Source organism: Heterocephalus glaber, unplaced genomic scaffold (assembly GCF_053883595.1).
Source record: "Heterocephalus glaber isolate CG9 unplaced genomic scaffold, H.glaber_assembly_v1.0 deba00001729, whole genome shotgun sequence".
Taxonomy (NCBI): Eukaryota; Metazoa; Chordata; class Mammalia; order Rodentia; family Bathyergidae; genus Heterocephalus; species Heterocephalus glaber.
This window is the reverse complement of record NW_028258440.1, coordinates 15,490,020-15,513,340: the sequence shown is the minus strand read 5'-3', so window position 1 is coordinate 15,513,340 and position 23,321 is coordinate 15,490,020. Positions and strand designations below refer to the sequence as shown.

The 23,321-nt window shown below is 38.0% G+C and overlaps 1 protein-coding gene across 3 annotated transcripts in view; it reads right to left on the bottom strand.

Moving 5' to 3' along the window:
- Positions 1-23,321, bottom strand: part of Lamp2 (lysosome associated membrane protein 2) — a 49,538-nt gene that overhangs the window by 6,862 nt on the left and 19,355 nt on the right. For 2 of the 3 annotated variants that reach the window (XM_087199840.1, XM_004874601.3), the window contains exons 2-8: positions 22,597-22,715; positions 21,394-21,607; positions 16,978-17,136; positions 15,575-15,762; positions 14,487-14,609; positions 9,062-9,125; positions 8,228-8,392 (exon numbers count right to left, since the gene is read on the bottom strand). In XM_087199840.1, the coding sequence (XP_087055966.1) occupies positions 8,228-8,392; positions 9,062-9,125; positions 14,487-14,609; positions 15,575-15,762; positions 16,978-17,136; positions 21,394-21,607; positions 22,597-22,715 (1,032 nt within the window). Of the gene's footprint in view, positions 1-3,335; positions 5,796-8,227; positions 8,393-9,061; positions 9,126-14,486; positions 14,610-15,574; positions 15,763-16,977; positions 17,137-21,393; positions 21,608-22,596; positions 22,716-23,321 lie in introns of those variants that run through there. The other variant, XM_087199842.1, reaches the window with a different exon arrangement.

Here is a 23,321-nt window from a genome sequence, read left to right as displayed (position 1 = left end):
TAAGTTCAATCCTCAGTACCAAAACCAAAAATGTCCACTGAATCTAGCAATATGAAGAGCAGAAGGGTCTGAGTCAAACTGCTGTGGGTTTAGGAATGAATGGGAAGTGATTGGTTAGGACATCAAGAGCTTGGATAGGGAACATACATTCATTTCAAGAAGTTTAGAATGATGTTTTTTAAAGGACAATACAGAGGAACTTAGAAGGACACAGGGACAAGAAAAGATGTCATCTAGGAGGAAGAGATTTAAATATATTTATAGGATGAGTTAAATGTTCATAGGATGAGAGAAAGAGCCACTACGAAATACAGGTTGAAGACGCTGACAAGGTCTCCAAGAAGGTAGGAGGAATGGGATCCCAGAAGCACTCACCAGGAAAACCTGACAATATAGAGGACAAAGAATGGTACAGATGGGTACACACTTGCAGGCAGGGGAGAAGGATGGGTTGTTGAATTGCCACTTCTCACTTCTTCCCATTTCCTTGCTTATTGCCCTCTTTCTCTTCCTAGCTTGCAATCTATTAGTACTGATAAATCAGGTAATTACACTTATTAAAATTTTGTCAAAAATACGAATGAATAGGTTGCAAGGCAATTCTGATTGTGCTTGCATTTAAGAAAAGTGCCAGGCTTTTTTTTCTTTTTCTGATAGCCTCTGGGGCAATAACTGGGAACAAAATGCAATCCTGAAGTTTATAGACTTTTTCGTTTTTGGTACCGGAGACTGAACTCGGGACCACGCACTTGCAAGGCAGTCGCCAGAATCACTGAGCTAAATCCCTGGCCTTTACAGACTTTTTGACATTGACTTGGGCTGCCAACTCAATGATCTTTTTTTTTTTTTTTTGCAGTACCAGGGATCGAACTCAGGACCTTGCGCTTGCAAGGCAGGCAACAGCGCCACTGAGCTAAGTCCCTGGCCCCTTCAATGATCTTTTTTTAACTTGGTTAAGAACCCAGGTAGTTCAGTTCACCAGATGTAATTTGTGATAGATGGTTTTAAAGAGTTCCCAGTTAGCTCCTCCCCTTCAATTTCCCAAATTACCACCCAACCAACAAACCATTAGGTGACAAGTACCTTAAAATATTATGCCTTGGATTTTAAGATCTCTTGGTTTTTAAAAACTTCATTAGTTGTGCTTGCTTCGGCAGCACATATACTAAAAACTTCGTGAATACGATGAATTTCGTATTCCGGCAACAAACTCACATTCCTCTTTCCCAAATTGGGTATTTGACCTAATACTGAAACGACTTTCATAAATACTGCCAATAAGGTTTTCATGTAAGACAAATATTCTCAGAGTAGATCAAAAAGACAATTCCACTAATACAAAGACCTTTATAGATGCTGTCACTTACTTAAAATCTCAATTAGTATATAAAATATTAATCTATAGTAACTTGATTTTATGAATTCAATCTTTAAGAATTATTTAGGTAATAGAAAGAAATTTCGGAAAAACAATTTTAATAGGATCATATCCTGATGGAGAAAGAAAATCTCATTCTATATGTGATTTTGACTTGATGTATCTGCCTAATGTATACTTCTTAATACCATATTGAAAATATTTCTGGGGAAAGGAAAAGTGTTCATGGAAGAGTTTAATAGCCACAGAAGCATAAAAGGTTTTAAAGATTAAAAAGTTTCATGGCCACTGAAATTTCACTGACGTTTCATGTAGATTAAGAATACTATTAACCTTCAATTTTCTGTTCAGAAACTTTTCAAATTCAATTTCCAGTATAAAAAATGGAAAGCTGGGGCTGGGGATTTAGCTCAGTGGTGCTGCCGCCTGCCTCTCAAGCGTTAGGTCCTCAGTTTGATCCCCAGTACCAAAAAAAAAAATTATATTCTTAAATTCTTTTTGGGGGGCGGGGGTACTGGGGATTGAACTCGGGTCCTTGCACTTGTGGAGCAGGCGGCAGCACCTTAACTAAGCTAAATCCCCGACCCACATTCTTAAATTCTTTTAAGAATTAACATCTTACTTATTATATACCTTTTGGATCTACACTCAAACTGAAGCATATCACAGACAACTGAAAAGATGTTTAAAGCTACTCAGTACCACTTACATACGTCTATACCAGTTTCAAGGACAAGATATAGTTATTGATACAGGAGGGTAAAAGAAAATGGGTGGGAGACAGATGAGTCCAAGACAATTTAGCATTATCTACCTAAATAAACATATTAAACGCTATAATCTTAAAAATATGAATCTTGTAACAATTCTGCCTGGAAAAAAATGCAGAAAACTTAAGACAGTGCATTGTACATTGAATGAAAAGAATGTTCTTGATACATAACAAGTAGCTTATAAGAGTCCTTCTAGATATACTCAAATATGTATTTATCTTCTCTAAAATGGAAATTATCACTCAAAGAAATGAGTAGCAGGATTTTAATGTCCCAGCCCCGTGGTATGGTGTGCGCATGCCTGTAATCCCAGCACTTGGAAGGCTGAGGCAGGAGGAGTGCCTCGAGTTCAAGGTCAGCCTGGACTACACATAGAAAGACCCTGTTTCAATCAATCGATAAATAAAGTTAGTTCCAGCCCCTAGATGAAAACAAAAGACCTACAAGATAAGCAACCAGGCCACAGTCATATGGTAGAGGTAATAGCAGTGTTGCGAGCTGTGATGACTTATTTCATTCTTGTGGCTTAACTAGGTGAACCCATAGGAAAATTACTAGGAAGGTTGCTAAGTGTTCTGTCACACTAAGATGACTGGGAAACTGGCTGAAAATTGGAAGGTTCAAGTGTTTTGGGGTGATCTAAAAGAGATGGTACACAATCCTCTTTTGGTCAGATTAATAGCCCAATGTGGATGGCTGCAACATAGAGCTACTATGTATTGATATTAAATATCAGCCTTAACTTTTGAAAAAGGTATATAAAGAGATACTCTGAAACTTTTGCTAAGAAATAAATATCCAAGATCACTGGTTCTCTCACTGGCTATGAATCAGATTTGGAAGGGAAGCTCACAGACACACATATGCATGCATGCATGCGCAAGCGCACGCACACACACACACACACACACCCTACACTTCATCCTAAGTGAAATCTTCTAGGGATGGAGCCTATGAAATCCTGAGAAGTGTATATTTTTCTAACACACTTCCCAGGTAATTCTTATTCTGCAGCCAGCCTCATATCAGTCAAGGCCTATGTATAGGATCCTTATTCCAGATAGTAATACAGGGGCAGAACATTTTAGAAATAATTTAATTCTACCTGTAAGTATTTCAAAAGTTCTTCCTTTTAAAAGAAATTGTCATTATAACTTTAACCAACAGGAAAAAATGTGAGCAAATTTCCTTAAGAAATAAAAGAATCTTTATTGTTTTAGAAGCAATGTTGAGCAAACAGACAAGCAAATATCTAAAGACAGATACCATACATCAACTAGTGGTTTGAACATTTGAGGGGAAAACATGGAAAGCATTTACATGGACCAGTTTTTTAATGGAAATGGTAAAACATGAAAATCACCCAAAACGAAATAGTGTATTACCATCAAGGCACAAATCCAGTAAAACAAAACCAAAAACTACAAAAGGTACAAAGAACACCTGGCTATAGGAAATAATAGTGTAAATAGCAGTATATAAACTGGCCCATGTAAAATACAAAAATATTCACTGAAGTCAGATTTTCTATAAAACAGTGCTTATCAGAGGTATTTTAATATCAATCTGAGATATACTCTAAATGTAGAAACTTTTAGAAACATTAACAGCATTAAGCCAGTGTGACTACTTGTGCTTCCAATTTTTACTTTTAAAAAAAGCTGCTTTGTTTTCACTCAAGAGAAATATGTAAGGCCCACTTTCTTAAAAGCATTATCCATTCTTATAAGATTAATAATTTTACAGTAAAACAGTTTAAAAATATTTTTTAAACATCAACTCATATTTCATCTTTAAGTGTTTTAAGCTGACAATGCAGTTCAATGTAGCTCTAGGAGAGGGGTTAGTGAGGAATCTGATTCTGAGTCAGTAAAGTTTGCAGGCTAAACAGAAAGCAAATTTAATTGGAGAAAATATTTATCACTCCAATATAACTCAAAAGACAGTTACAGACATATACATGTTAGCATGCAATTGCCTATATATGTGCATGCATGTGTGCACACCCGTGTGTGTATCAATGCATTCAACATTAGTATTTTGGAACCCTGATAGTTCCTCATTTTCTAGTGAGTGGGAGGCATATAAACTGCCCTCCCCAAATAACCACAGGAATTTTCCACCTATGGCTATAAATCAATTTTTGTGTGTATATATATATATATATATATATCTTTAAAGTACTTGCTCAGCCTCACCAATATTTATACATATAAAAAAAGATCACCTAGAAGCTATAAGGAATATTTATTATATGTTAACTATCAAGCTGAAATATCTTCCTTTCTTGTATAAAGCATTAGGTGGTACAGAGCAAATGGACAACCGGTGCACCTCTCAGAGCACAAAACTAAATACAAAGTACATGAATTAATAATGACTGTACCATAACAGAAACAGTGTTAAGTTTTGATTAGCACAGAGCCATTTTAATGTGAAAGCCAAATTAATCAATGCTGTAGCAATCAATGCAAACTGGATACCAATAACTTTTTAATGAACTAAAATCAAAATTTTGAGTTATGTGCAAGTTATTTTCTAAGCGTAAGTGCACTTCTTTATCTAGGTTCTAGGACATACTGGCATTTCTAAAAAAAAAAAGAAAGAAACACATTGCCACCAACAAGGAAGACTTGAAGGTTGAAGAGAAATCTTCATTAATTTTAGTACTAAACGTTGAGGCCAATTTATGGGTACAAAGGACTAATGCCCTCAGTTGGCACTGCCTAGCAATTATCTCTAAAGCACCTAAAAAATAGATTGAAATGCCCAGTTGAGATAGTGTTGTCTTGCTATTTATTTATTTGTCTTGCAATTTCAAAGATTGGCATGACCAGTTTTTTAAAAAGGATAAAGCAAGAATAACACCTATTCTAAAATTTAAAAGATTTTTGTATCTTTTGCCATTATGGCCACATTAAACACAAATGTATTGAAAAGCATAAGAAAAACATTCATTGGTAAAAACATATTACTAGGCCCTGTTCAAATCTACTAACATCTCTCTCATAGGTCACATATGCAGCAATGCCAAAGTAGCTAAGTTAACCTGCAAACAAAATCACAATAAAATGCAAAAGGAGCAAGTACAAATCCACTGTAGAATGTTGCCCTAATTCAACCACATGCAGAAAGAAAAATCTTTTCAAAAACATTTTTCCTAAACTATATTTCTACCCAGAATATTTAAATGAAACCACTAAAATATTAATTCAAGGCAGTAAAACAGAACCTCTAATCCAGATGTTTTGCTATGGAAGTAATACTTTTAAATTTCTTGGTTTTAGAAACCAAAAATCAATGGCTAATTTGTAGTCTATGGGTTTTTTTTTTAATTTTTCTATTTTTTTTAATGTTTTAATTTAAATTAGAAATCTCCCAAACCACCCATTCTAAGAGCGAGACTGCAACTAAATGAACATTAAACTGAGTAGTAATGCATGTTGGAACTTGTACTTGCTTTATTATTTTGCAACAGAGATCACATATGGACTAGTGTTACAGAGTTTGATATCCAGCATAACTTTTTCTTCTGCCAATTAGGTAAGCAATCACTATAACGATAATCAAGCCTGAAAGACCAGCACCAACTATAATTGGTATTAGAATGGTGTCATCATCCAGCGAACACTCCTGGGCTGTAGGTGAGAAAAAGTGTGTAACAAATAATGAGTATATTTTTTTAAAATGTCCAAAAATAAAAGATGTTGATTCAAAAGTCAGAAATGCTCTTACAATATCAATTTCAACCAAGACAGCTATATTTTTATGATAAAGTTAATGAAAATTATGGACTATTCTAAAATTAAAATCGTGAAACTTACTTGTCCTTTCATTTATACCTATAAGCACACACTATCTTATATGTCATATAACATCCATACATACATGTGTCTGTGTTTGTGTTTATGGTCCACATCGTTTCCAAATCAGGAGTGATTATCAGAAATGAAGAGAGCTAATCTAACCCATTTAACACATAGCCAGATTAGCCTCTCTGTGGTAGAGTGAATGTCTCTGGGGAAACTGGGGACAGCAGCATATTATGGGATCAGAACAGCTATGCTGGCTCTGGAGTTCCTTTACAGTAAACTACAGGCCAAATCTGACCAAAGAGCTAAAAATTATATTTGTAAAGTTATATTTACAATTTTAAATAGTTGAAGATAAAAACAAAAGAAGAAGAGTATTTTGTGACACGTGAGTTACATGAAATTCAAATTTGATTATCCATAAAGACATTTTTAAGGAACAGTCACACTCATCTATGTGCTCCTTACAGATGTTTCTGTGCTACAATGGCAGAGCTGAATGGTTATGACAGAGATTATATGGGCCCAAAGTCTTTAAAAAAATCAGTTGCTGTCTGGACCTCGTGAGAAAAAAGTTTATAGATTCCCTAACTTAGAATATATGATTTTAGTGGTTGCAACAGTAAAGAAATTGGAACCTCTTTACTAATTTGAATATGTTTACTGTGCTTATCATCAATCTGGTCCAGGCCAGCAGCCCATGGGAACGATTTTTTTGTTTCTAGAGAGCAATCTGATCCAGTAAAATCTAATCAACACCATTCTACCTTACCGGAAGTGTATTTCCTTGCCATATACACTCAAATACTACTGTCTATCGTATTTATAGGTACCATAGCTGAGAACCTAGTTAAAAAAATAGATTATGCATTCAAAATTAGCATTAAATGTTGTATGCCTCTTTAGGTGACACTTTAAATTCAATACACATACAAACCAAAGTTTCAAATTAGACAAAGAGCACAGCTCATCTCGATCACAGCTGATTAGATAAATAGGCCTGAACTGGTAATAATTGCGAATGATTTTAAATTCTAAACACAAATCTGGACCTAAAACGAGGATAATGATGTAGATAAAGATTCTAAAAATAAAGCTATTAAAGGATCAAAATAATTGAAGTACATAAGAAAAACCAACAAAAGGGAAAATTAATTCTTAAAAATACTTTTAAATTTATGATTAACCTCTTTATTCACAAGAATGGCAGGATAAGAGCCTGATTTATTTTGGCCTAATCAAGTCAGACTAGGTACTTAGCACCACCACAGAAACAGCGGAATGGCTCACAGCATATTTACTTTTAAACACAGCTGCTACATTTCCTTTTAAAACACAGAATCAATTGTTTAAAAGATGTGGATGACTGAAATGGCTCTGCTCAGCAAACCTGTGATCTACGAACCTCCAATTCTAAGTACCTAGGACAAGTCACCTAAGGCATTTTATGTATATTTTTTCTTCATGCAAATTTCAATCTTGCAATGCCAAATGTATCTTTTGTATTCATGTGAATACATTACAATAAGACATTCACAAAGGTTTGATTAAAAATCTGATAAATAGCCATGAGTAGACCTTCATTTTTTAAGATTTTTATTATTTTTATTTTTTATTGTTTTTGTTTTGAGACAGGGTCTCACTATGTAGGTTCAGGCTTGTCTTGAACCCACTATATAGCCCAGGCTGGCCTCAAACTCAAGAAGATCCTCCTGCCTCAGCCTCCCAAGTGCTGGGATTCACAGACATGTGCCACCACAAATGGCAGCTCTGAGTAGATCTTCAAAAAGCCCCATTTGCACTAGCATGTGCTTTGAGGAATCTCCAGATCATTTCTCCTGGCAAAAACATAGTTCACGGTATCTGAAGCTTTGCTCCTGATTTCTAGCTTGTATCTCAACAAAATTAGACCAAATCACTTTCATTCAGGTATGAAAATATTTCTAGCAAGAAGATGGACCCAAGAAGGCAGATCCAAGATGTTCAAAATGCCATCTGTCCCTCCAAACCTAGGAGAAGCACCTATGCTTTTAAGTAAGCTCACTTAAACCTGAGGTTGGTTTTCAGATCACAAAAACATCTAGTGTGAGCAAAATGATAAGCCAGAGTTACACAACTCACTCAAGGCTGTGAGAACTCTACAGAGTCAAAGGGTGAATTCTTATTTCTCTATTTCAATGTCTAAATTACCATGATTCAAAGAAAAGCCACCAATTGGTCAATGTACAAACATAAAGTATTAATAAAGTTTACTTGAGCCTTACCTGTAGAATACTTTCCTTCTGTCACATTGAAAGGCTGAACCTTTAGATTGAAGGTATTTATCTGAAATGTTCCAGACACTGAAAGAGTCTGCTCTTTGTTGCACATATAAGAACTTCCCAGGGGGGCATCCCAGTAGCTGAGGTTGTTATTTGCAATGCTGAAAACTTTAGGGAAAAAAAAAACATGTTAGTAATTTCTTATCCCATCAACATCAAAGTAAGACAGTCTTAGGGGTTTCTGGTTTTGTTTTTTGATATTAGGGCTTGAACTCAGGGCCTTCACACTGAGCTACATCACCAGTCCTATTTTTTATTTTTAACTTTGAGATGAGGTCTTATTAAGACATTGCCCACTTACCATCACTAAGTTGGTTCTCTTTTCTACAGATGTTTCTACAATCTAAAAATCAGTCACATCCTCCTCTATTATCTACCATGCTACTGCAAAAGATATAAAACTGTAATTCTTTTCATTTCCTTTTTGTTTTAGTGGTATTGCAGACTGAATTCGGGGGCACTCTGTCACTGACCTACATCCCCAGCCTTTTATATTTTTTTGTTTTGAGACAAGGTCTCTTTAAATTGCTCAAGATGGCCTCAAACTTGCAATCCTCCTGCCTCAGCCTCCTGAGTAACTGGGATTATAGATACAGTATAAACCACCACACCCAGCTACCACAGATCTAAATTATAGATTACACTGTGGTCAAGGCATACTTTTTACATAGCATCTTTTGTCCCATTAAATAAGGCATTGTTTGGTAATAAGATAATTATAGTTTCTATTCCTTCAATATAACCCACTCTTCTCCCTCAGGCCAATGCTTTGCTTACCAGAGCCATTAGCCAAATATATGCTGGCATTCACTTCCTTCAGATAGAATCGGTTTTCATTTTTCTGTTGGAAAAAGAGCTTCCAGTTAATCAACATATCACAATTGTCTACAGGTACCATTAATATCTACAGAAGAAAAGCAATCTAGTACTATTACACAGAAGAGCAAACCACAGATTAGACCTGGGCCAGTCAAATAAACTGCAACTAAGTAAAAGAGAACTCAAAAGGTGATGAAGCCCTTTTCCTCTGCATTTCGCTTCCAACTTTCAGATCCCATGAGTAGTCCTGTGGTTCTTAAATCCTCAGTGATTCATGCCCTGCACTTCATGCCCGCTTGTCACTTCCTGCATCCAGAGTCCACACAACTTCCAGCTCGGCTCACAACAGCCTCGCAACTGGGCTCCCCGCCTTCAGCCCTCCAGCTCTGCTCCTTCTCCTTTCCACTGTTATTATCCCTTTTGTTTGTTTGTTGTATTTATTGTTTTTTCTTGTTGCAATCAACTTAACTTTATTGTTTTACTTTTTTATTGTAGTGCTGGGTATCAAACCTAGGGCTTTGCATACACTGCACTAGGCAAGTACTCTATCACCAAACTTTATCCGCAGCCAACTTTCTTATTTTTTTTATTAACGTGTAATAAGTGCTATGTATAAATGGGGCTCAGTGTAATATTTCAACACATGCATATAGAGTGCCTTGATCAAATCACGGTAACTGGCATTTCCCTCTCATAATTATTTTTATTATTTGTGGTACTAGATAGAGATTGAACCCAGGGTCTTGCACCTGCAGGAAAACTCTCTAGAGCTGACCTGACCCTCAGACCTTTTTATTATTTCTTTTTATTTTGTGACAGGGTTTAAGTTGCCTAGACTGGCCTCAAACATTCGAACCTCTCGTCTCCTTTGTTTTTGTTCTTTTGAGACAGGGTCTTGCTCTGTACTTCAGGCTGGCCTTAAACTCACTATGTAACCCAGGCTGGCCTCAAGCTCAAGGCCATCCTCCTGCCTCAGTCTCCCAAGTACTGGGATTACAGGTGTGCAGGACCATGCCTGGGTCTCCTTATCATTTCTTTATTGTTTAGAGACTTCAAATTCCTCTCTTCGACTTCTTCAGAAAATAGTTATTGTGAACTATCGTCATCCTTATGTTTTGGTACCCCATTATACAACCTCCCTCTACATGCTTTCTGCTCATTATTTTTTGAAGTACTCAACTCATTTGCCAGTCATTCTAATTGTTTGAGTGCTCAGTATGTACAAAGTAATATGTCTAAGTGATCCAGGGAGATTACAAAAGGAGCCAGGCTAGAATCTTGCCCTTGCAGTGTTTGCAATCTACCAGGGAAGATAAGATAAAACACTAATAATCATATTACAAAAAAACTGGCGAGCTATAAAAATTGGTACACAAAAAATTACTTCCAATGAGGGAAGGAGTAAAGTAATGCCAGCTTAGGGATAAGGCCTTTGCATGAAGCAGGATTTGGTTAGGAAAAAAACAGAAAAGGGGTTTTCAAAAAGCCTGCGTGAATAAAGGTAATCAGAAAATAAGCACAATTCCAGTGTTTGAGAACTTCCAAAGTGCCAACCACCATCCTCAAAACTTTCCATAGATGCCAGGGATTTAGCTCAGTGGTTCAGGCACCTGCCTCGAAAGCACAAGGTCCCGAGTTCGATCCCCAGTACCAAAAAAAAAACCAACTTTCTATAGAAGGATTCACTGAATAATTATAATAACCCTATGCTACAGGTGCTGTTAGCATCCCCATTCTAAGATGGAGGAATTCTCACCCAGAGATACTAAAGACCGCTCCCTTGGCTACAGGATTAGTAGTCAGTGAGCTGAAATTTAAGCCCGGGGAAGTGTGGCTGCAGAGTCCTGAACCAGTTATTGCTGTGCTCTGCTACATCACAAGATGTACACAGGAGGCAGGGTGAAGGAAGCAGAATGCTCATCAAGAGGGAGTGAAGAAATGAAGGCTGCAGATGCAGGATGCATCACGTAAGGTAAAAGGAGTCTGCCCTGCCCCGCCTGGAGTTTAGATGTGACCTTGTTGGGAAAACAACCACTGAAGATTACTGAGAAAGAGCTGAACTCTCGGAAGATTAAGATGAGGGAGATGAAGAGGTGAGACTAGGTAGGAGGCTCCTGAAACCAGACCAAAAGCAGGGGGAAATAAAAATGAGGGGCTAGACTCGAGACAAATCTCAGCAGGAAGCAGAGGAGGACTTGCTGACCTTGTCACATCACTCCTCTGCCTAGGCAATGTTTTAGCATCTGAGGCTCTTCATAGCTGGTCCCAACTACAGCCCCGTCCTTCTACTAACTGTGCCACATGCATGGTTCTCCAGCTGGTTTTGAACACGTTCCTTTATCCAAGGGTAACCTGTACTTTTTTATGTACAAATCTGACCTATCCTCGAAGGCCCAGATCAAATGCCACCTCTTCCACACCTCCCCAACTCTCCCTCAGCACTGTGCATGTACCTTCCTCGGGTGCCTCGGGCCCACAGAAATAAGTTCAAAAGCCCGAGTGTGGTGTTCAGTTAGGCCTTGCACAAAAGTACTAATTATTTATTTGTGTGTTTCTATCTTTACCACTAAAGTGTAGGCTCCTTAAGAACACAAGTTTCTTTCTTTATATCCTACCACAATAGCCTGCACATGTAACACTTGAATTCTATAAATTCTCCTAAGGAGCATGTATCAGGACAGGGTTGAAGTTGATGTTGATCCCGATTCTGGTGACATTGCAGGTGTTTCCTGATTTTTTCCAAATTGCCTGAAACATGGTTAAAATGTCACTATTTGGGGTTACATTTAAAATAGGCTGATGGGCAAAATAACTACTGTGATTATTAATATTCAACAGGGGCCAGGGATTTAGCTCAGTAGTTCCGCCACCTGCCTCGAAAGCACAAGGACCCGAGTTCGTTCCCCGGTACCGCCCCCCCCACCAAAAAATTCAATGTTTTCCCATGAGAGTTGAAGAAGCCATGTTCCACTTCAGAGCCTACCACAGCTAGAAAGATCAGACTCAATCACTCAAAAGGAAATACTACTTTCTTCATTTTTTACTGACCATAATTCCTATGTGATTACTTAGGAGAGAATGTGTCTATGAAGGGCTGCTCTAATGTAGGTAAGAGAACAAGTTTTTGTTTTGAGGTGTTTTTTACAGTCAGGGCATGGAACCCAGGGTCTCACAAATACCAGACAAGAGCTTCTGCAATGAGCTACATCCCTAGTCTGGAGAAGACAAGTTTAATTACACATATTTACACCTTTTTTTAAACAGCACTAGGGATAGAACCTGGGGCCTTGCACGTGCTAGACAAGCACTCTACCTTTGAGCTACAGCCTCAGCCTAAATGGACATTTTAAATAACAATTCACTGAGCATATATGAAATATAGCAGAGGAATTATCTGAATGTTAGGAAAAGGAAGATTTTTGTAAACCTTTCTAAAATATAATTGTCTAATATAATCTTCAGTATATGTTCTATACAGAAGGAATTAGTCAAGATATACATTTAGATATAAAATAACATACCTACTTGTCGGGAGCAATGCTACATAATTTTAGGGTAAAATCATTTGTTTACCCTAGTTCTCCTGCCTACAGCCCAGCTATGGAATTCCGAGACACAATTCCATTTTGGCCTCCGGTCACAATTGAGACCTCAATGATCCGGTGATGCTGTGATTCTCCAGGACAAGAAACATCCTGGGAGGAACCAACATCTACTCAGTTCCTCATTGTTCTTCTATTGTTACATCTTGGTTATGCAGGATGTACTGAACTCTCTGCAAGTCATTTGTTACATTTGTTTCTCCCGATGTACTGAGTGCTGAATAAAAGGTGCGGTGGGGGCTTTTGTCTTTGTTGCCCAGAGCAGCACTGACCAGACCCAAAGCTCAGCTTCTTCTCAGTCTCATTTTTCTACCTTCCCTGTAATTCACCTTGTGCTGCCGTGGCTCGCAGGAGACTAGGACTTACTGCATAGGTTCTAGTAATGTCCCCTTTCCCTGTTCCCTACACCTGTTACTTATCAGATCTTGAGACTATTATATCCCCCACCCCTTTTTTGGGTTGAGACAGGGTCTTGCCGTGTAGTTCAGGTTGGCCTTGAACTCACTATGTTTATGTAGCCCAGGCTGATCTTGAACTCACAGCAATCCTCCTGCCTCAGTCTCCCCAGTGCTGGGATTATAAGCATTTGCCACCATCCCCAGCCTACACCATTTTTAAATAAAGTAATCTGATTTAAAAGCAGCACTAGGGCCACGGATTTAGCTCAGTGGTTTCACCACCTGCTACACAAGCGCAAGGACCCAAGTTCGATTCCTGGTACCAAAAAAAAAAAAAAAGCACTGGTTCCTGTCCAATGGTACAAAAGCTCTTAGTTGGAGAACCCCTGTAGTTCATTTTCTCTCCCCTATAGCTATCCCTTATTCTTTGTTCCCATTTGCTATAACATGTACATGTTTCCCCTCACAAAAATGTATGAAGATAACAAATGTTCCCAAAAAGATGGAAGTAAAGGTCCCCAATGATGCATTTTTACTAACAAGAAGAACAGGTATGCTTAACCTATAATATTCTATTTAGGGTTAAGCTTTTGACAGAAACATGAAAAACCTGAATGCTGGCATTATAAATTATCCTGATTTAATAAATTAATACATGTACTTACACAGAGCCTTGTATATAGTAAGTAAGGTCATCCCTCAGTATTGTTTTGTTTTGTTTTGTTTTTTGAGACAAGATCTCACTATGTAGTTCACACTGGCCTTGAACTCACTATGTAGTCCAGGCTGGCCTCAAACTCATGGTGATTCTCCTGCCTCAGCCTCCCAAGTGCTAGGATTATAGATGTGTGCCACCACACCCAGCTCCCTTCATATTTTTGATCCAAGGTTGACTGAATCCATGGATGCAGAACCCACAGATACAGAGGGATGAATGTTCTCAATAAATGTTAGCTATTATTATTACTGACACTAATACAAATGGTATTACTCCTAAAAAGATTAAAATTATTATAATAAACATGAGAGCTGCCTACCCTGTAAGAGAAGAATATTATTACAGAAATTACTTATATGTGGAGATAGCACACAGGTAGTTTTTTAATGTAATTCTTGTTCCTAGAGTCCACATAATGGCAGAATGGCCATTGTTAGTGAATATTAATAAAAGAATCCAGCCTACAGACCACGAAGCAGAGTCTGAGAAATGAACAGGGATCAATGGACTACACTTTACTATTAAGTAGTATTGTAATGGAAAACAAAGCTAAATCCCCACCATCACGCACACGCGCACGCACGCACACACACACACACACACTAGATTTTCAGGTATGTTTTTTCAGAGAATGCATCTAATGTTTAGAAAAATCTGTTACTCACCACAGCAAAGACAAAGTCAAGATACTTAATGATGCTGCTGTTCAGCCTAAGCTGAGCAGTCTGGGGTTGGCAGCTGCCAGTGAAGCCAGTTGAATTGGGGTTGATGTTAATAACTGAAGCAATCTGCAGGGGAAGGAGAGAGGGAAAATCTACATTAACTATGTAAAAGTTGACAGCAAAGCCTTCTACTCTAATAAGGTCAATTTCAATGCAGAACAAAAACTGCTTTGTTTGGAAACTTAAATTCATGGTATCTTACTTTCAAACAAACTTGGCATGGGCCTTCAAGCTATGACTAAGACAACTTAAAAAACAAGAAGAAAGCTTCTTTGGGAATGAGCCAAATGAAAACACACATTTTTACAGAGCATAAGAGCCATCTGTCTAATCATTATGTATATCTAAATTTTACCGATAAACTTAATTGATGATTTAAAAAAAACAAAAACAAAAAACAAGAGCCATCTGTCTAGCTTGTTTCAGTCACAGGATCCTAGAAATGAGATTTAGCTACTGGCACGCCCTCTGGAGTCCTAGTGGAGCACTGCAAGTAGAACCATGGTGGACTTGAGCATGTCTCTATGATCTGAGTCATCAAACAGCTGGGGAAACATAGTTGTGCTGTTCATGTACACCAGCCTACAGTACATTTCAGATTAAAGTGTGTGAAGGAGTTATAGATTTTCATTTTCTGGCAGTGCTAGGGATCAAAGTCAGGGCCTCAAGTATGCTAGGCAAGTGTTTTACCACTGAGATTCATCCCCAGCCTAGGAATTGTATTTTAAACAGAATGAACACAATAAAGCTCAACTACGTGTACTCTGATCTACTGAATGCAAACAGAATCTAAACTCCCAAATGTCCTTTCAACTGCCAGGTTTTATCCGGGCTGAGACAACACCTTACCAGTGACATTAGGTCTTCATGGTTCTCCTAACTCCAAATTAAACAAAATTCAGTAAGTCAACATCAGATCTCCATTTTAAAATGGCATCATTCTAGTAACACTCCTGTTGGGTGGACAGTAGGATATACAGTACCTGGCAAAAATACACAAAGTATGTATGGGTGAAAATGGACAAGCATACCTTATCCTGAGTGATGTTCAGCTGCAGCCCCATGGTAGCCAGCAGGCACGTGGTGTTGCCGTTGCTCACTGAATAGTTTCCAACTTGTGGTTTTTCCTTTGGAGTGGGTGTTGTAGTAGGAGAGGGCACAGTGGTGTGAATGATGGGTGCCACTGTTGTGGAACCTTTGTCTTTCGTACACAGAAATTCTACAACAAGCAAACAAAGGACACAATGAATGAAGGTGGTCTTTTTCTTAATTCATTAGGCCAGGGAAGAGCAAAATATTTTTCACACTAGAAGTCGGAGAGGGTTCACGAGAAAGGAATATCCTCTTAGTGTATTTTAAGCTAAATGAGGCAGAGGTTATTAAACTGCTGCTTCATATCCAGTTTCTGTGACATAGCAGACATGTTCAAGATACACCCAGAGGTTCATCTCCTTACACATGACTGAACCTCTTAAATGCCTTCATTCCAAAGAATTTTACTTGTCTCTGATTGATGTGAAACTTAGAGATTTAAATCTGAAAACATTTAACCCCTACCTCACCCACCTTTTTCCTTCTCACATACAACCACTATAAAGGATACTGTTCACTAGAAAAAAAGTTTGGAGATCATTTATGATGTCAATACAAATGAACCTTTCATTTACATTACCCCTACAGCAAATCATATGCATTTCTACTTCTTAAAAGTGTCAGGATTCCGGGACTAGTGAATGAGAAACTATCACATTTCCATAAAGTTACACAGACGTTGTAAAATCAATTTACAAAAGTAAAGATTAGAACACATCTAATTTCTAAGCTTTGGTCTAGCTACTGGAGGACCTTTTCAAAACGAAGATTAGGTTTTATCAGCTAATGGAAACATTACAAGTGGAGCCTTTTAAAAGACCACTCCACATGTATATCATAAACTTTAAATTACAAGTTTCACAAGAATTGCTATTGTATACAAAAACTTTACAGCTCTGTGGAAGCTACATACAAGCCTTAATCTAGAAATGCTTTCCGATAATGACCTCAATGAACATCACCTGGCATACTCATAAATTAGGACCTAAGTACAGAAAAAAAAGTACATACTTTTTGGGCTGGAGGTTTAGCTCAGTGGTGCCAGCACTTTCCTGGAAAGCACAAGGTCCTGAGTTCAATCCCCAGTTCCGAAAAAAAAAAAAAAGAGCCAGGGATTTAGCTCAGTGGTTCCAGTGCCTGCCTTGCAAGCACAAGGTCCTAAATTTGATCCTCGGTACCAAAAAAAAAAAAAAAAATAAATAAAGAAATACATACTTTTAGGGCCGGGGATTTAGCTCAATGGTGCCACCACCTGCATCACAAATGCAAGGTCCCAAGTTCGATTCCTGGTACAAAACAAAACAAAACAAAACAAAAAAACCCCCATAATTTTAGCACTTACCTTTTCTGCTCACTGTGCCATTCTGGACAAAAGCTTGAACAAGAACATCCCAATAGTGCTGGACAACATGGTTCTCTTCATAAGTTAATAAACTACTGCATCTAAAGATGTCATTCAATGGAATGCTGACTTTCTCAGAATAATGAACAGTAACAATTCCTATAAAACAAGATTAAAAATGGCTCTGTTTCCAAGAAGGCACAAAAAAGTGATAATATAAAAATATAAATGAATGTGTATGCTCTCTCTTCCTCCCTGCCTGCTCCACCCCATGCCCAAAGTGACACAGGTTATAACATCTTGACAAGAACAACAAATTCACTGTGGCTGAAACACAGAGAGCAAGGCGGAAGAAGAAACAGAAGTTAAGCAGAAAAGATGAATTATGGTTGGTTTCATTTTTAAGCATCTTCTATCACCTAAGGATAACGTTGCTTTCTTTGTTACCAATGGAGGGGCTAGCTTCAAATTTATTTTCGTTAGTCCATATTTGCAGTACATAACGATTATATTCCTTATGGGGAGTTGATACTTGTACATAACACATCTTCATTCTTGTGCTTTTTCCTCTCCCTGCCATTAGCTTCAAATTTCAAATAAGACTAGTTACATGATTTATTTTAAGGAAGATATCAAAGAGGCACAGAAGAAAACTTTTCAGGGAAGCCATCTAAGAAGGAAACCAGACAGGAGACCAGTGGCCTGGTTAAGGTGAAAGGTGAGAGGGGTCGGCCTGCACTAAGATAGTGAGGGCAGTGGGAAGAAAGCAAAGAAGTCAAATTGAAAATACCTAAGTCTGAACAAACAGGACTTAGTGACTGTGAATAAGGTAGAAAGAGCAATGAAGTCATCACAGATTTTATAGTAAATCTATTTTTTTTTTTTATTTTTTGGTACCAGGGATCGGACTCGGGACCTTGTGCTTTCGAGGTAGGCAGCAGAACCACTGAGATAAATCCCCAGCCCGTAAATCCTTATTTTTACACTACTATTGTAAAGTAAGTTTTATCAATTCTAATGAGCTTACAGAAACTCCTCCTGGATGGAATTTAAAGAATATTCCATTTCAGAAAATCTTCAGAAGGCAAAAAGCCATTCTGCACCGTTTTGATCAGAATGCCTGTAGAGAAACTTCAAAGGACTATGATCACACATATCTAAATGGCTTAGTTTCTTTTTGAAGTATCAAGAAAGGAAGATACTTTCAAGATCATTAATAGAGGCTTCCTTCTGTACCTGAGTCAGGTAGCAAAGCGGGCATTTAATGCTACCTTGGCAACCCCTAATGGTCAAAGGAATTCTTTTAAACCAATGAACTAGAACATATTCCTAAAACTGTTTCTCACTGTTAACAAAAATGAATAGATATGGAAATTGGCTGAATATAGAAAGATCTCAAAAATAAACAAAGTAAAACAACAAACTGTAGCTGGGCATGAGTGGTGCACACATGTGATCCCAAAACTCCGGGAGACGGAGGCAGACGCAGGAGGCTCACAAGTTCAAGCCTAACCTGGGCGATTTAGTGACTCAGTGACTGTCTCAAAATTTAAAAAAAAAAAAAAAAGCCAGGGATTTAGCTCAGTGGTTTTGCCACCTGCCTCGCAAGTGCAAGGTTCCGAGTTCGATCCCCAGTACCAAAAAAAAAAAAAAGGGAGGAAGGGAGGAAGGAAAAAAGCAGAAGGATGATAGAAAAGAAGGTGGCTGGGGAAATAGCTCAGTTTGAAAGTCTTGGGTTCGATCCTCAGTACCCTCCACCAAAAAAGCTATAAAACATACTGAGTTTACACCCAGAAACTGTGTTTTATCAACCATGTATTTTTTCTTGGTACCAGAGATTGAACTCGGGTCCTTGTGCTTGCGCAGCAGGTGCCAGAACCACTGAGCTAAATCCCCAGCAACCATGTATTGTTTATGAATATGAACATATGTAGTAAAGTCAAACACATGGACAGGAAGGCTATACCTCGAAGTTGTGAGAGTGGTTGCAGGAAAACAAGAGCTGGGAAGTGAGGATAAAAGAGACTTCATTCAGATGGATCTATAAAGGTTTATTTCTTTAAATGATTGACCAAATGATTGACCAAATGATTTAAAATGATTGACCAAATATTAAATGGCATTTATTAATTCTGGGTAATGGGTACTATGAATCTGTTATTCTCTGTACTTTTATTTTTCGAGACAGGGTCTTGCTATGCAGTCCAGGCTGGCCTTGAACTTGCAGCAATCCTTCTGACTCAGCCTTCCAAGTGCTGGGATTACAGGCATGTGCCACCATGCCTGGCATCATATTTTAATCATGGAAACATTTTCAAAAAGGAAACGGGAGCTTCAAAGTTACTTAAATTATCAGATGCTCAAAAGTACTAAAAATATTTATTATCATCAACAGCATTTATTAAGGAAGTCATTTTAAATTCTAAATAGTTTCAAATATTTTATTACATAGAAGCTAGTGATAGAGACCAGGCATGGTGGCACACATCTGTAACCCCAGTACTTGGGAAGCTGAGGCAGGAGGATCGATTCGAGTTCAAGGGCAGCCTGGACTACATAGCAAGACACTGTCTCAAAAACTCCACAAAAAAGAGAGAGAGAGAGGCTAGTAATAGAAAAAATAGTCACCATTCTGTTTAAAACCAAAGAGGGGAAAGAGAAAAGTGTTAACATCATAGCTTTCCTACGCAAAGCCCTCCTGCTTCAAGGGCTGCACAGCTGGTCTGGCCATTTATTCCTTCTCCCCTTGATTACTGTACCAGCCTCTGAAGCTAGCAGCTCAGCCTGCAATCTCCTCACATCCAAATGAACCCTGCAGAATATTCTTCTATAAATGACTCTGCTTTTTAAAATATCACTCTCCGGCTTAAAAGACCTAAAGTGGTTCCCCAGTGCCTACTCCATCAACCTAAATGCCTCTCCTTGACTTCTAAGATACCCTGTAATGTAGACCCACTGCACTTGGCCAACTTTCTTCTGCTCCACACACAGCCTGTTTCAGTTGGGCACCTCTCCCAATACTGCTACACATGCTATGCTTCCCCCTGCTGGAAACACACTGCACAAATTCCTCAGTTTACTGAAATTCTCTACCATTAGCTGAGTTTCAGCTCAAGTGCAACTCCACCAAGTTTTCACACTCTGACTTCACCTTTCTCTGCTCCTAATCAGGACCGGTGGTGAAGACACTTATAAAGAAGGTGCTCTTAGCCCCAGGGAATGGGTCAGACACTATGCCATGTGCAGAACTCACTCTCTATACACTCAATATTTGCCAATTTTCCATATAACTTGAAAACACAATTTACCTTTGTCTTCCCAAATGATTTCTAAGCTCCTTGAAAGTGAGGGGTAAATCTTAGTCTAGTTCTCAAAGACAAAGCAGGGCACAAAGATAAATATGGAAGACAGACAATACCTATTTGATTTAGTTACCCTCTCAAACTAAGAGATTAACAAAGGAATATTAGGATTTGGTTCTCAAGTTTCATGTGAACTCATTCACTTCTTGGTCTTCAAATATGATGTTATGATATACAATTCCAAATAAGTTATTAATCTCCAAGTCTGGGCAACTAATATTGATCTACCTGTAATTCTAGAGTCAAAATGAAACTATCTGTGAGAAGAGGTAAGATATGACAGACATCAATGTTAACCCAATCTCCATAGAGGGGGAAGAAAACAATTACAGCACATCCCTAGTAGAACTAGAATCTGCACTATCCTCACCTTCACAATATTTTACAAGTGCACAATTCAGTTCTGGGAATTACAAGAATAACCTAATTGCCAATGCCTTTCTAAGTTCATTTTGACCTGAAATTGTTTCAAAATGTTGACTTTACTCATTTTAATCATCACTTTTTAGTCAAAATCTTATCTAAATGGTAAAAGGATCTAAAGATGATCTTCTAGCCTTAGGGCTATTAAACTTGTGTACATTTAAAATAATAATTAGGAAAGGACTTTCCCATTTATTCAACACTCTTTGATTGTCCACCATCCAACAAAATAGATAATAACAAGTGCATGAATTCTGTAGCTCAGTGGACTTTGGTTCAAAGGCCTGCTGGTCATGCATTTACTAGATTCGTGACCTTTGAGAACTCCATGTCATCAAATCTCATTCCCCTTGCCTGTAAAACAGATAATATCTGCTTCCCAGGAATGAGATGCCCTAAGTAACACTCTGGATAATAAGTGATACAGAGTAAAGACTCAGCAATGGCAAAATCATTAGTGTGTCCTGCCTCAGCTCTGCATGGGGTCAAGGTAGAAGGGAGGGGAAGCAAATGCATGAAGTTTCCATTCTGATTAGGAAGACAGACATCCATAACGATTTTTAAATTGCTTACACTTTTATTATTAACACAAAGTCAGAGAACATAACACAAATCCAATTCTTAAGATTACCTTTATCTTTAGCACCAGGAAATGTTATGTTATCCTCAGTGTTGTAGGAAAATGAGATGCTGTCAATAAAGTAATTAGGCTCCTGCTTGGTAAAATTCACAATCCAGGAGAAACCAGATCCAAATTGCACAGCTATTTTGGAAACATTGTGGTCATCATCACAAATGCTTCCATTATATGTCACATTGTCATGGTCTGAAATGGTTGCAGTTTTCTAAAAGAAAAAAAAAGTCCAGAGGTGAGGAACAAATAGGCAGTGTCAACCCTTAGCAGGCTAGGTGGTATGCAGCATCAGTCTATATCACCCATTCCCCGAGGCCAGGTCGCCCCAGCCAGGTGTACAGTGTAAATCAGCCTCAGATTCTTCAGCTACACACATACATTTTTTTTTTGAGACAGGGTCTCCCTATGTAGTCCAGGCTGGCCTTGAACTCACTATGTAGCCCTCCTGGAGTGCTGGGATTATAGGTGTGTGCCACCAAAACCAACTACACACATACTTTTTGTATGTCCAAAACAAAAAGAAAAACTGGCCTGAAGGACTGTTTTATAGCTGATGTTCTGATTGTGCTGCAGTGCTGGGATGGAATTTGGGATCTCCTGCATGCTGCAAGTGCTCTAACCCTGAACTACATGTGTAGCTCCTAAGCTAAGTTTTGTTTTTTTTTAAATTAGGATATCAGGAGGACAGATGAGAGTTTGAGGCCAGCCTGGGCTACATAGTGAGCTCAAGGCCAGTCTGAACTGCGCATTGAGACCCTGTCTCAAAAAAAAAAAAAAAAAACCCAACAAAAAAGGCTGTAAGTAAATGAGACCTTAACAAAAAGAAAGTAAGGCAAAAGGAATAAGAGACCCCCCCCCATAAGAAAATTTAATAGCAAGCTATTTTTCAAAGGGCAAGATGTAATGTTAACATGTTCTAAACATGTTACAGAAGTGGTTAGATCTGAATTATCTTGTAGCCTTCAGATCATTTGTCCCTAACCACCTCCAAGAAAATGCGAAAGAACTAATGAATTATAAGAAATATTCATTCCAACACTAAGTAGAATACAGTACCTACAAAAACTATAATGTGTTAAAAATACAGTTTACATGTTAAGTCAGTTAACATGAAATCTTATTTGTACCAATTTATCCAAAGCATAAAAAAGTCAGAATTAAATTCCTACTTATAAAACTCAAAGAAAAATGGTAACTTACATAAGTTTTGTTTGTAGTTTCATAGTGTATTGTGAAATTCATCTGCCATTTTGCATAAAGGCAAGTGGCTTTTTCTGAATTTGTCAAATTAAGTTCCAACGCACAAGACCGGGCAGCCCCTAGAGTTGAAAAAAAAAGATTTTAAAATTATACTGCAAAAACAACATATAAAATAAAAACGAGTTATATCCACCACTGAAGTTCAACCAGCTCTAAAATAAAACAAAGTATTTTTAAATATACTGTATATGGTATCCTAGTAACTGTTTTTCTTTGCAATCTTTAACTGAATCCTATTGATTAAGGAACCAATTTCCTTTCCCAAAAGAATGGTTACTAGACCTGGAATGCTTACATAATGGTACAGACTGGTGACGTTGACGTTCTGCCTCCTGCTAACTACTTCCATTCATCTGTGCTGTTCTAGTTTAGTTTTAGGCAATTAAGAGTTTGCTTTTAGGGGGGGTTCGAAGTAAATTAGTTAAGGGAACACTTAAAAAGGATGTTCCTGGTTCTCTCAAACCAGCTGGCAAAACTATACAAAACTAGTAACAGATCAGATGTTCTACGGTCTCTTTGCTTCAAATCTTGGGACAAATGATGTAACCTAGGACCCACAGATGTCCTTCCAAATGATTTCACTCTGATGGGATCAGATGTGGGAGAGCTCTTCTATCCAAGTGTATCGTGTGACCATCAAAGCAGCACTGCAAAAGCGGTTAGAT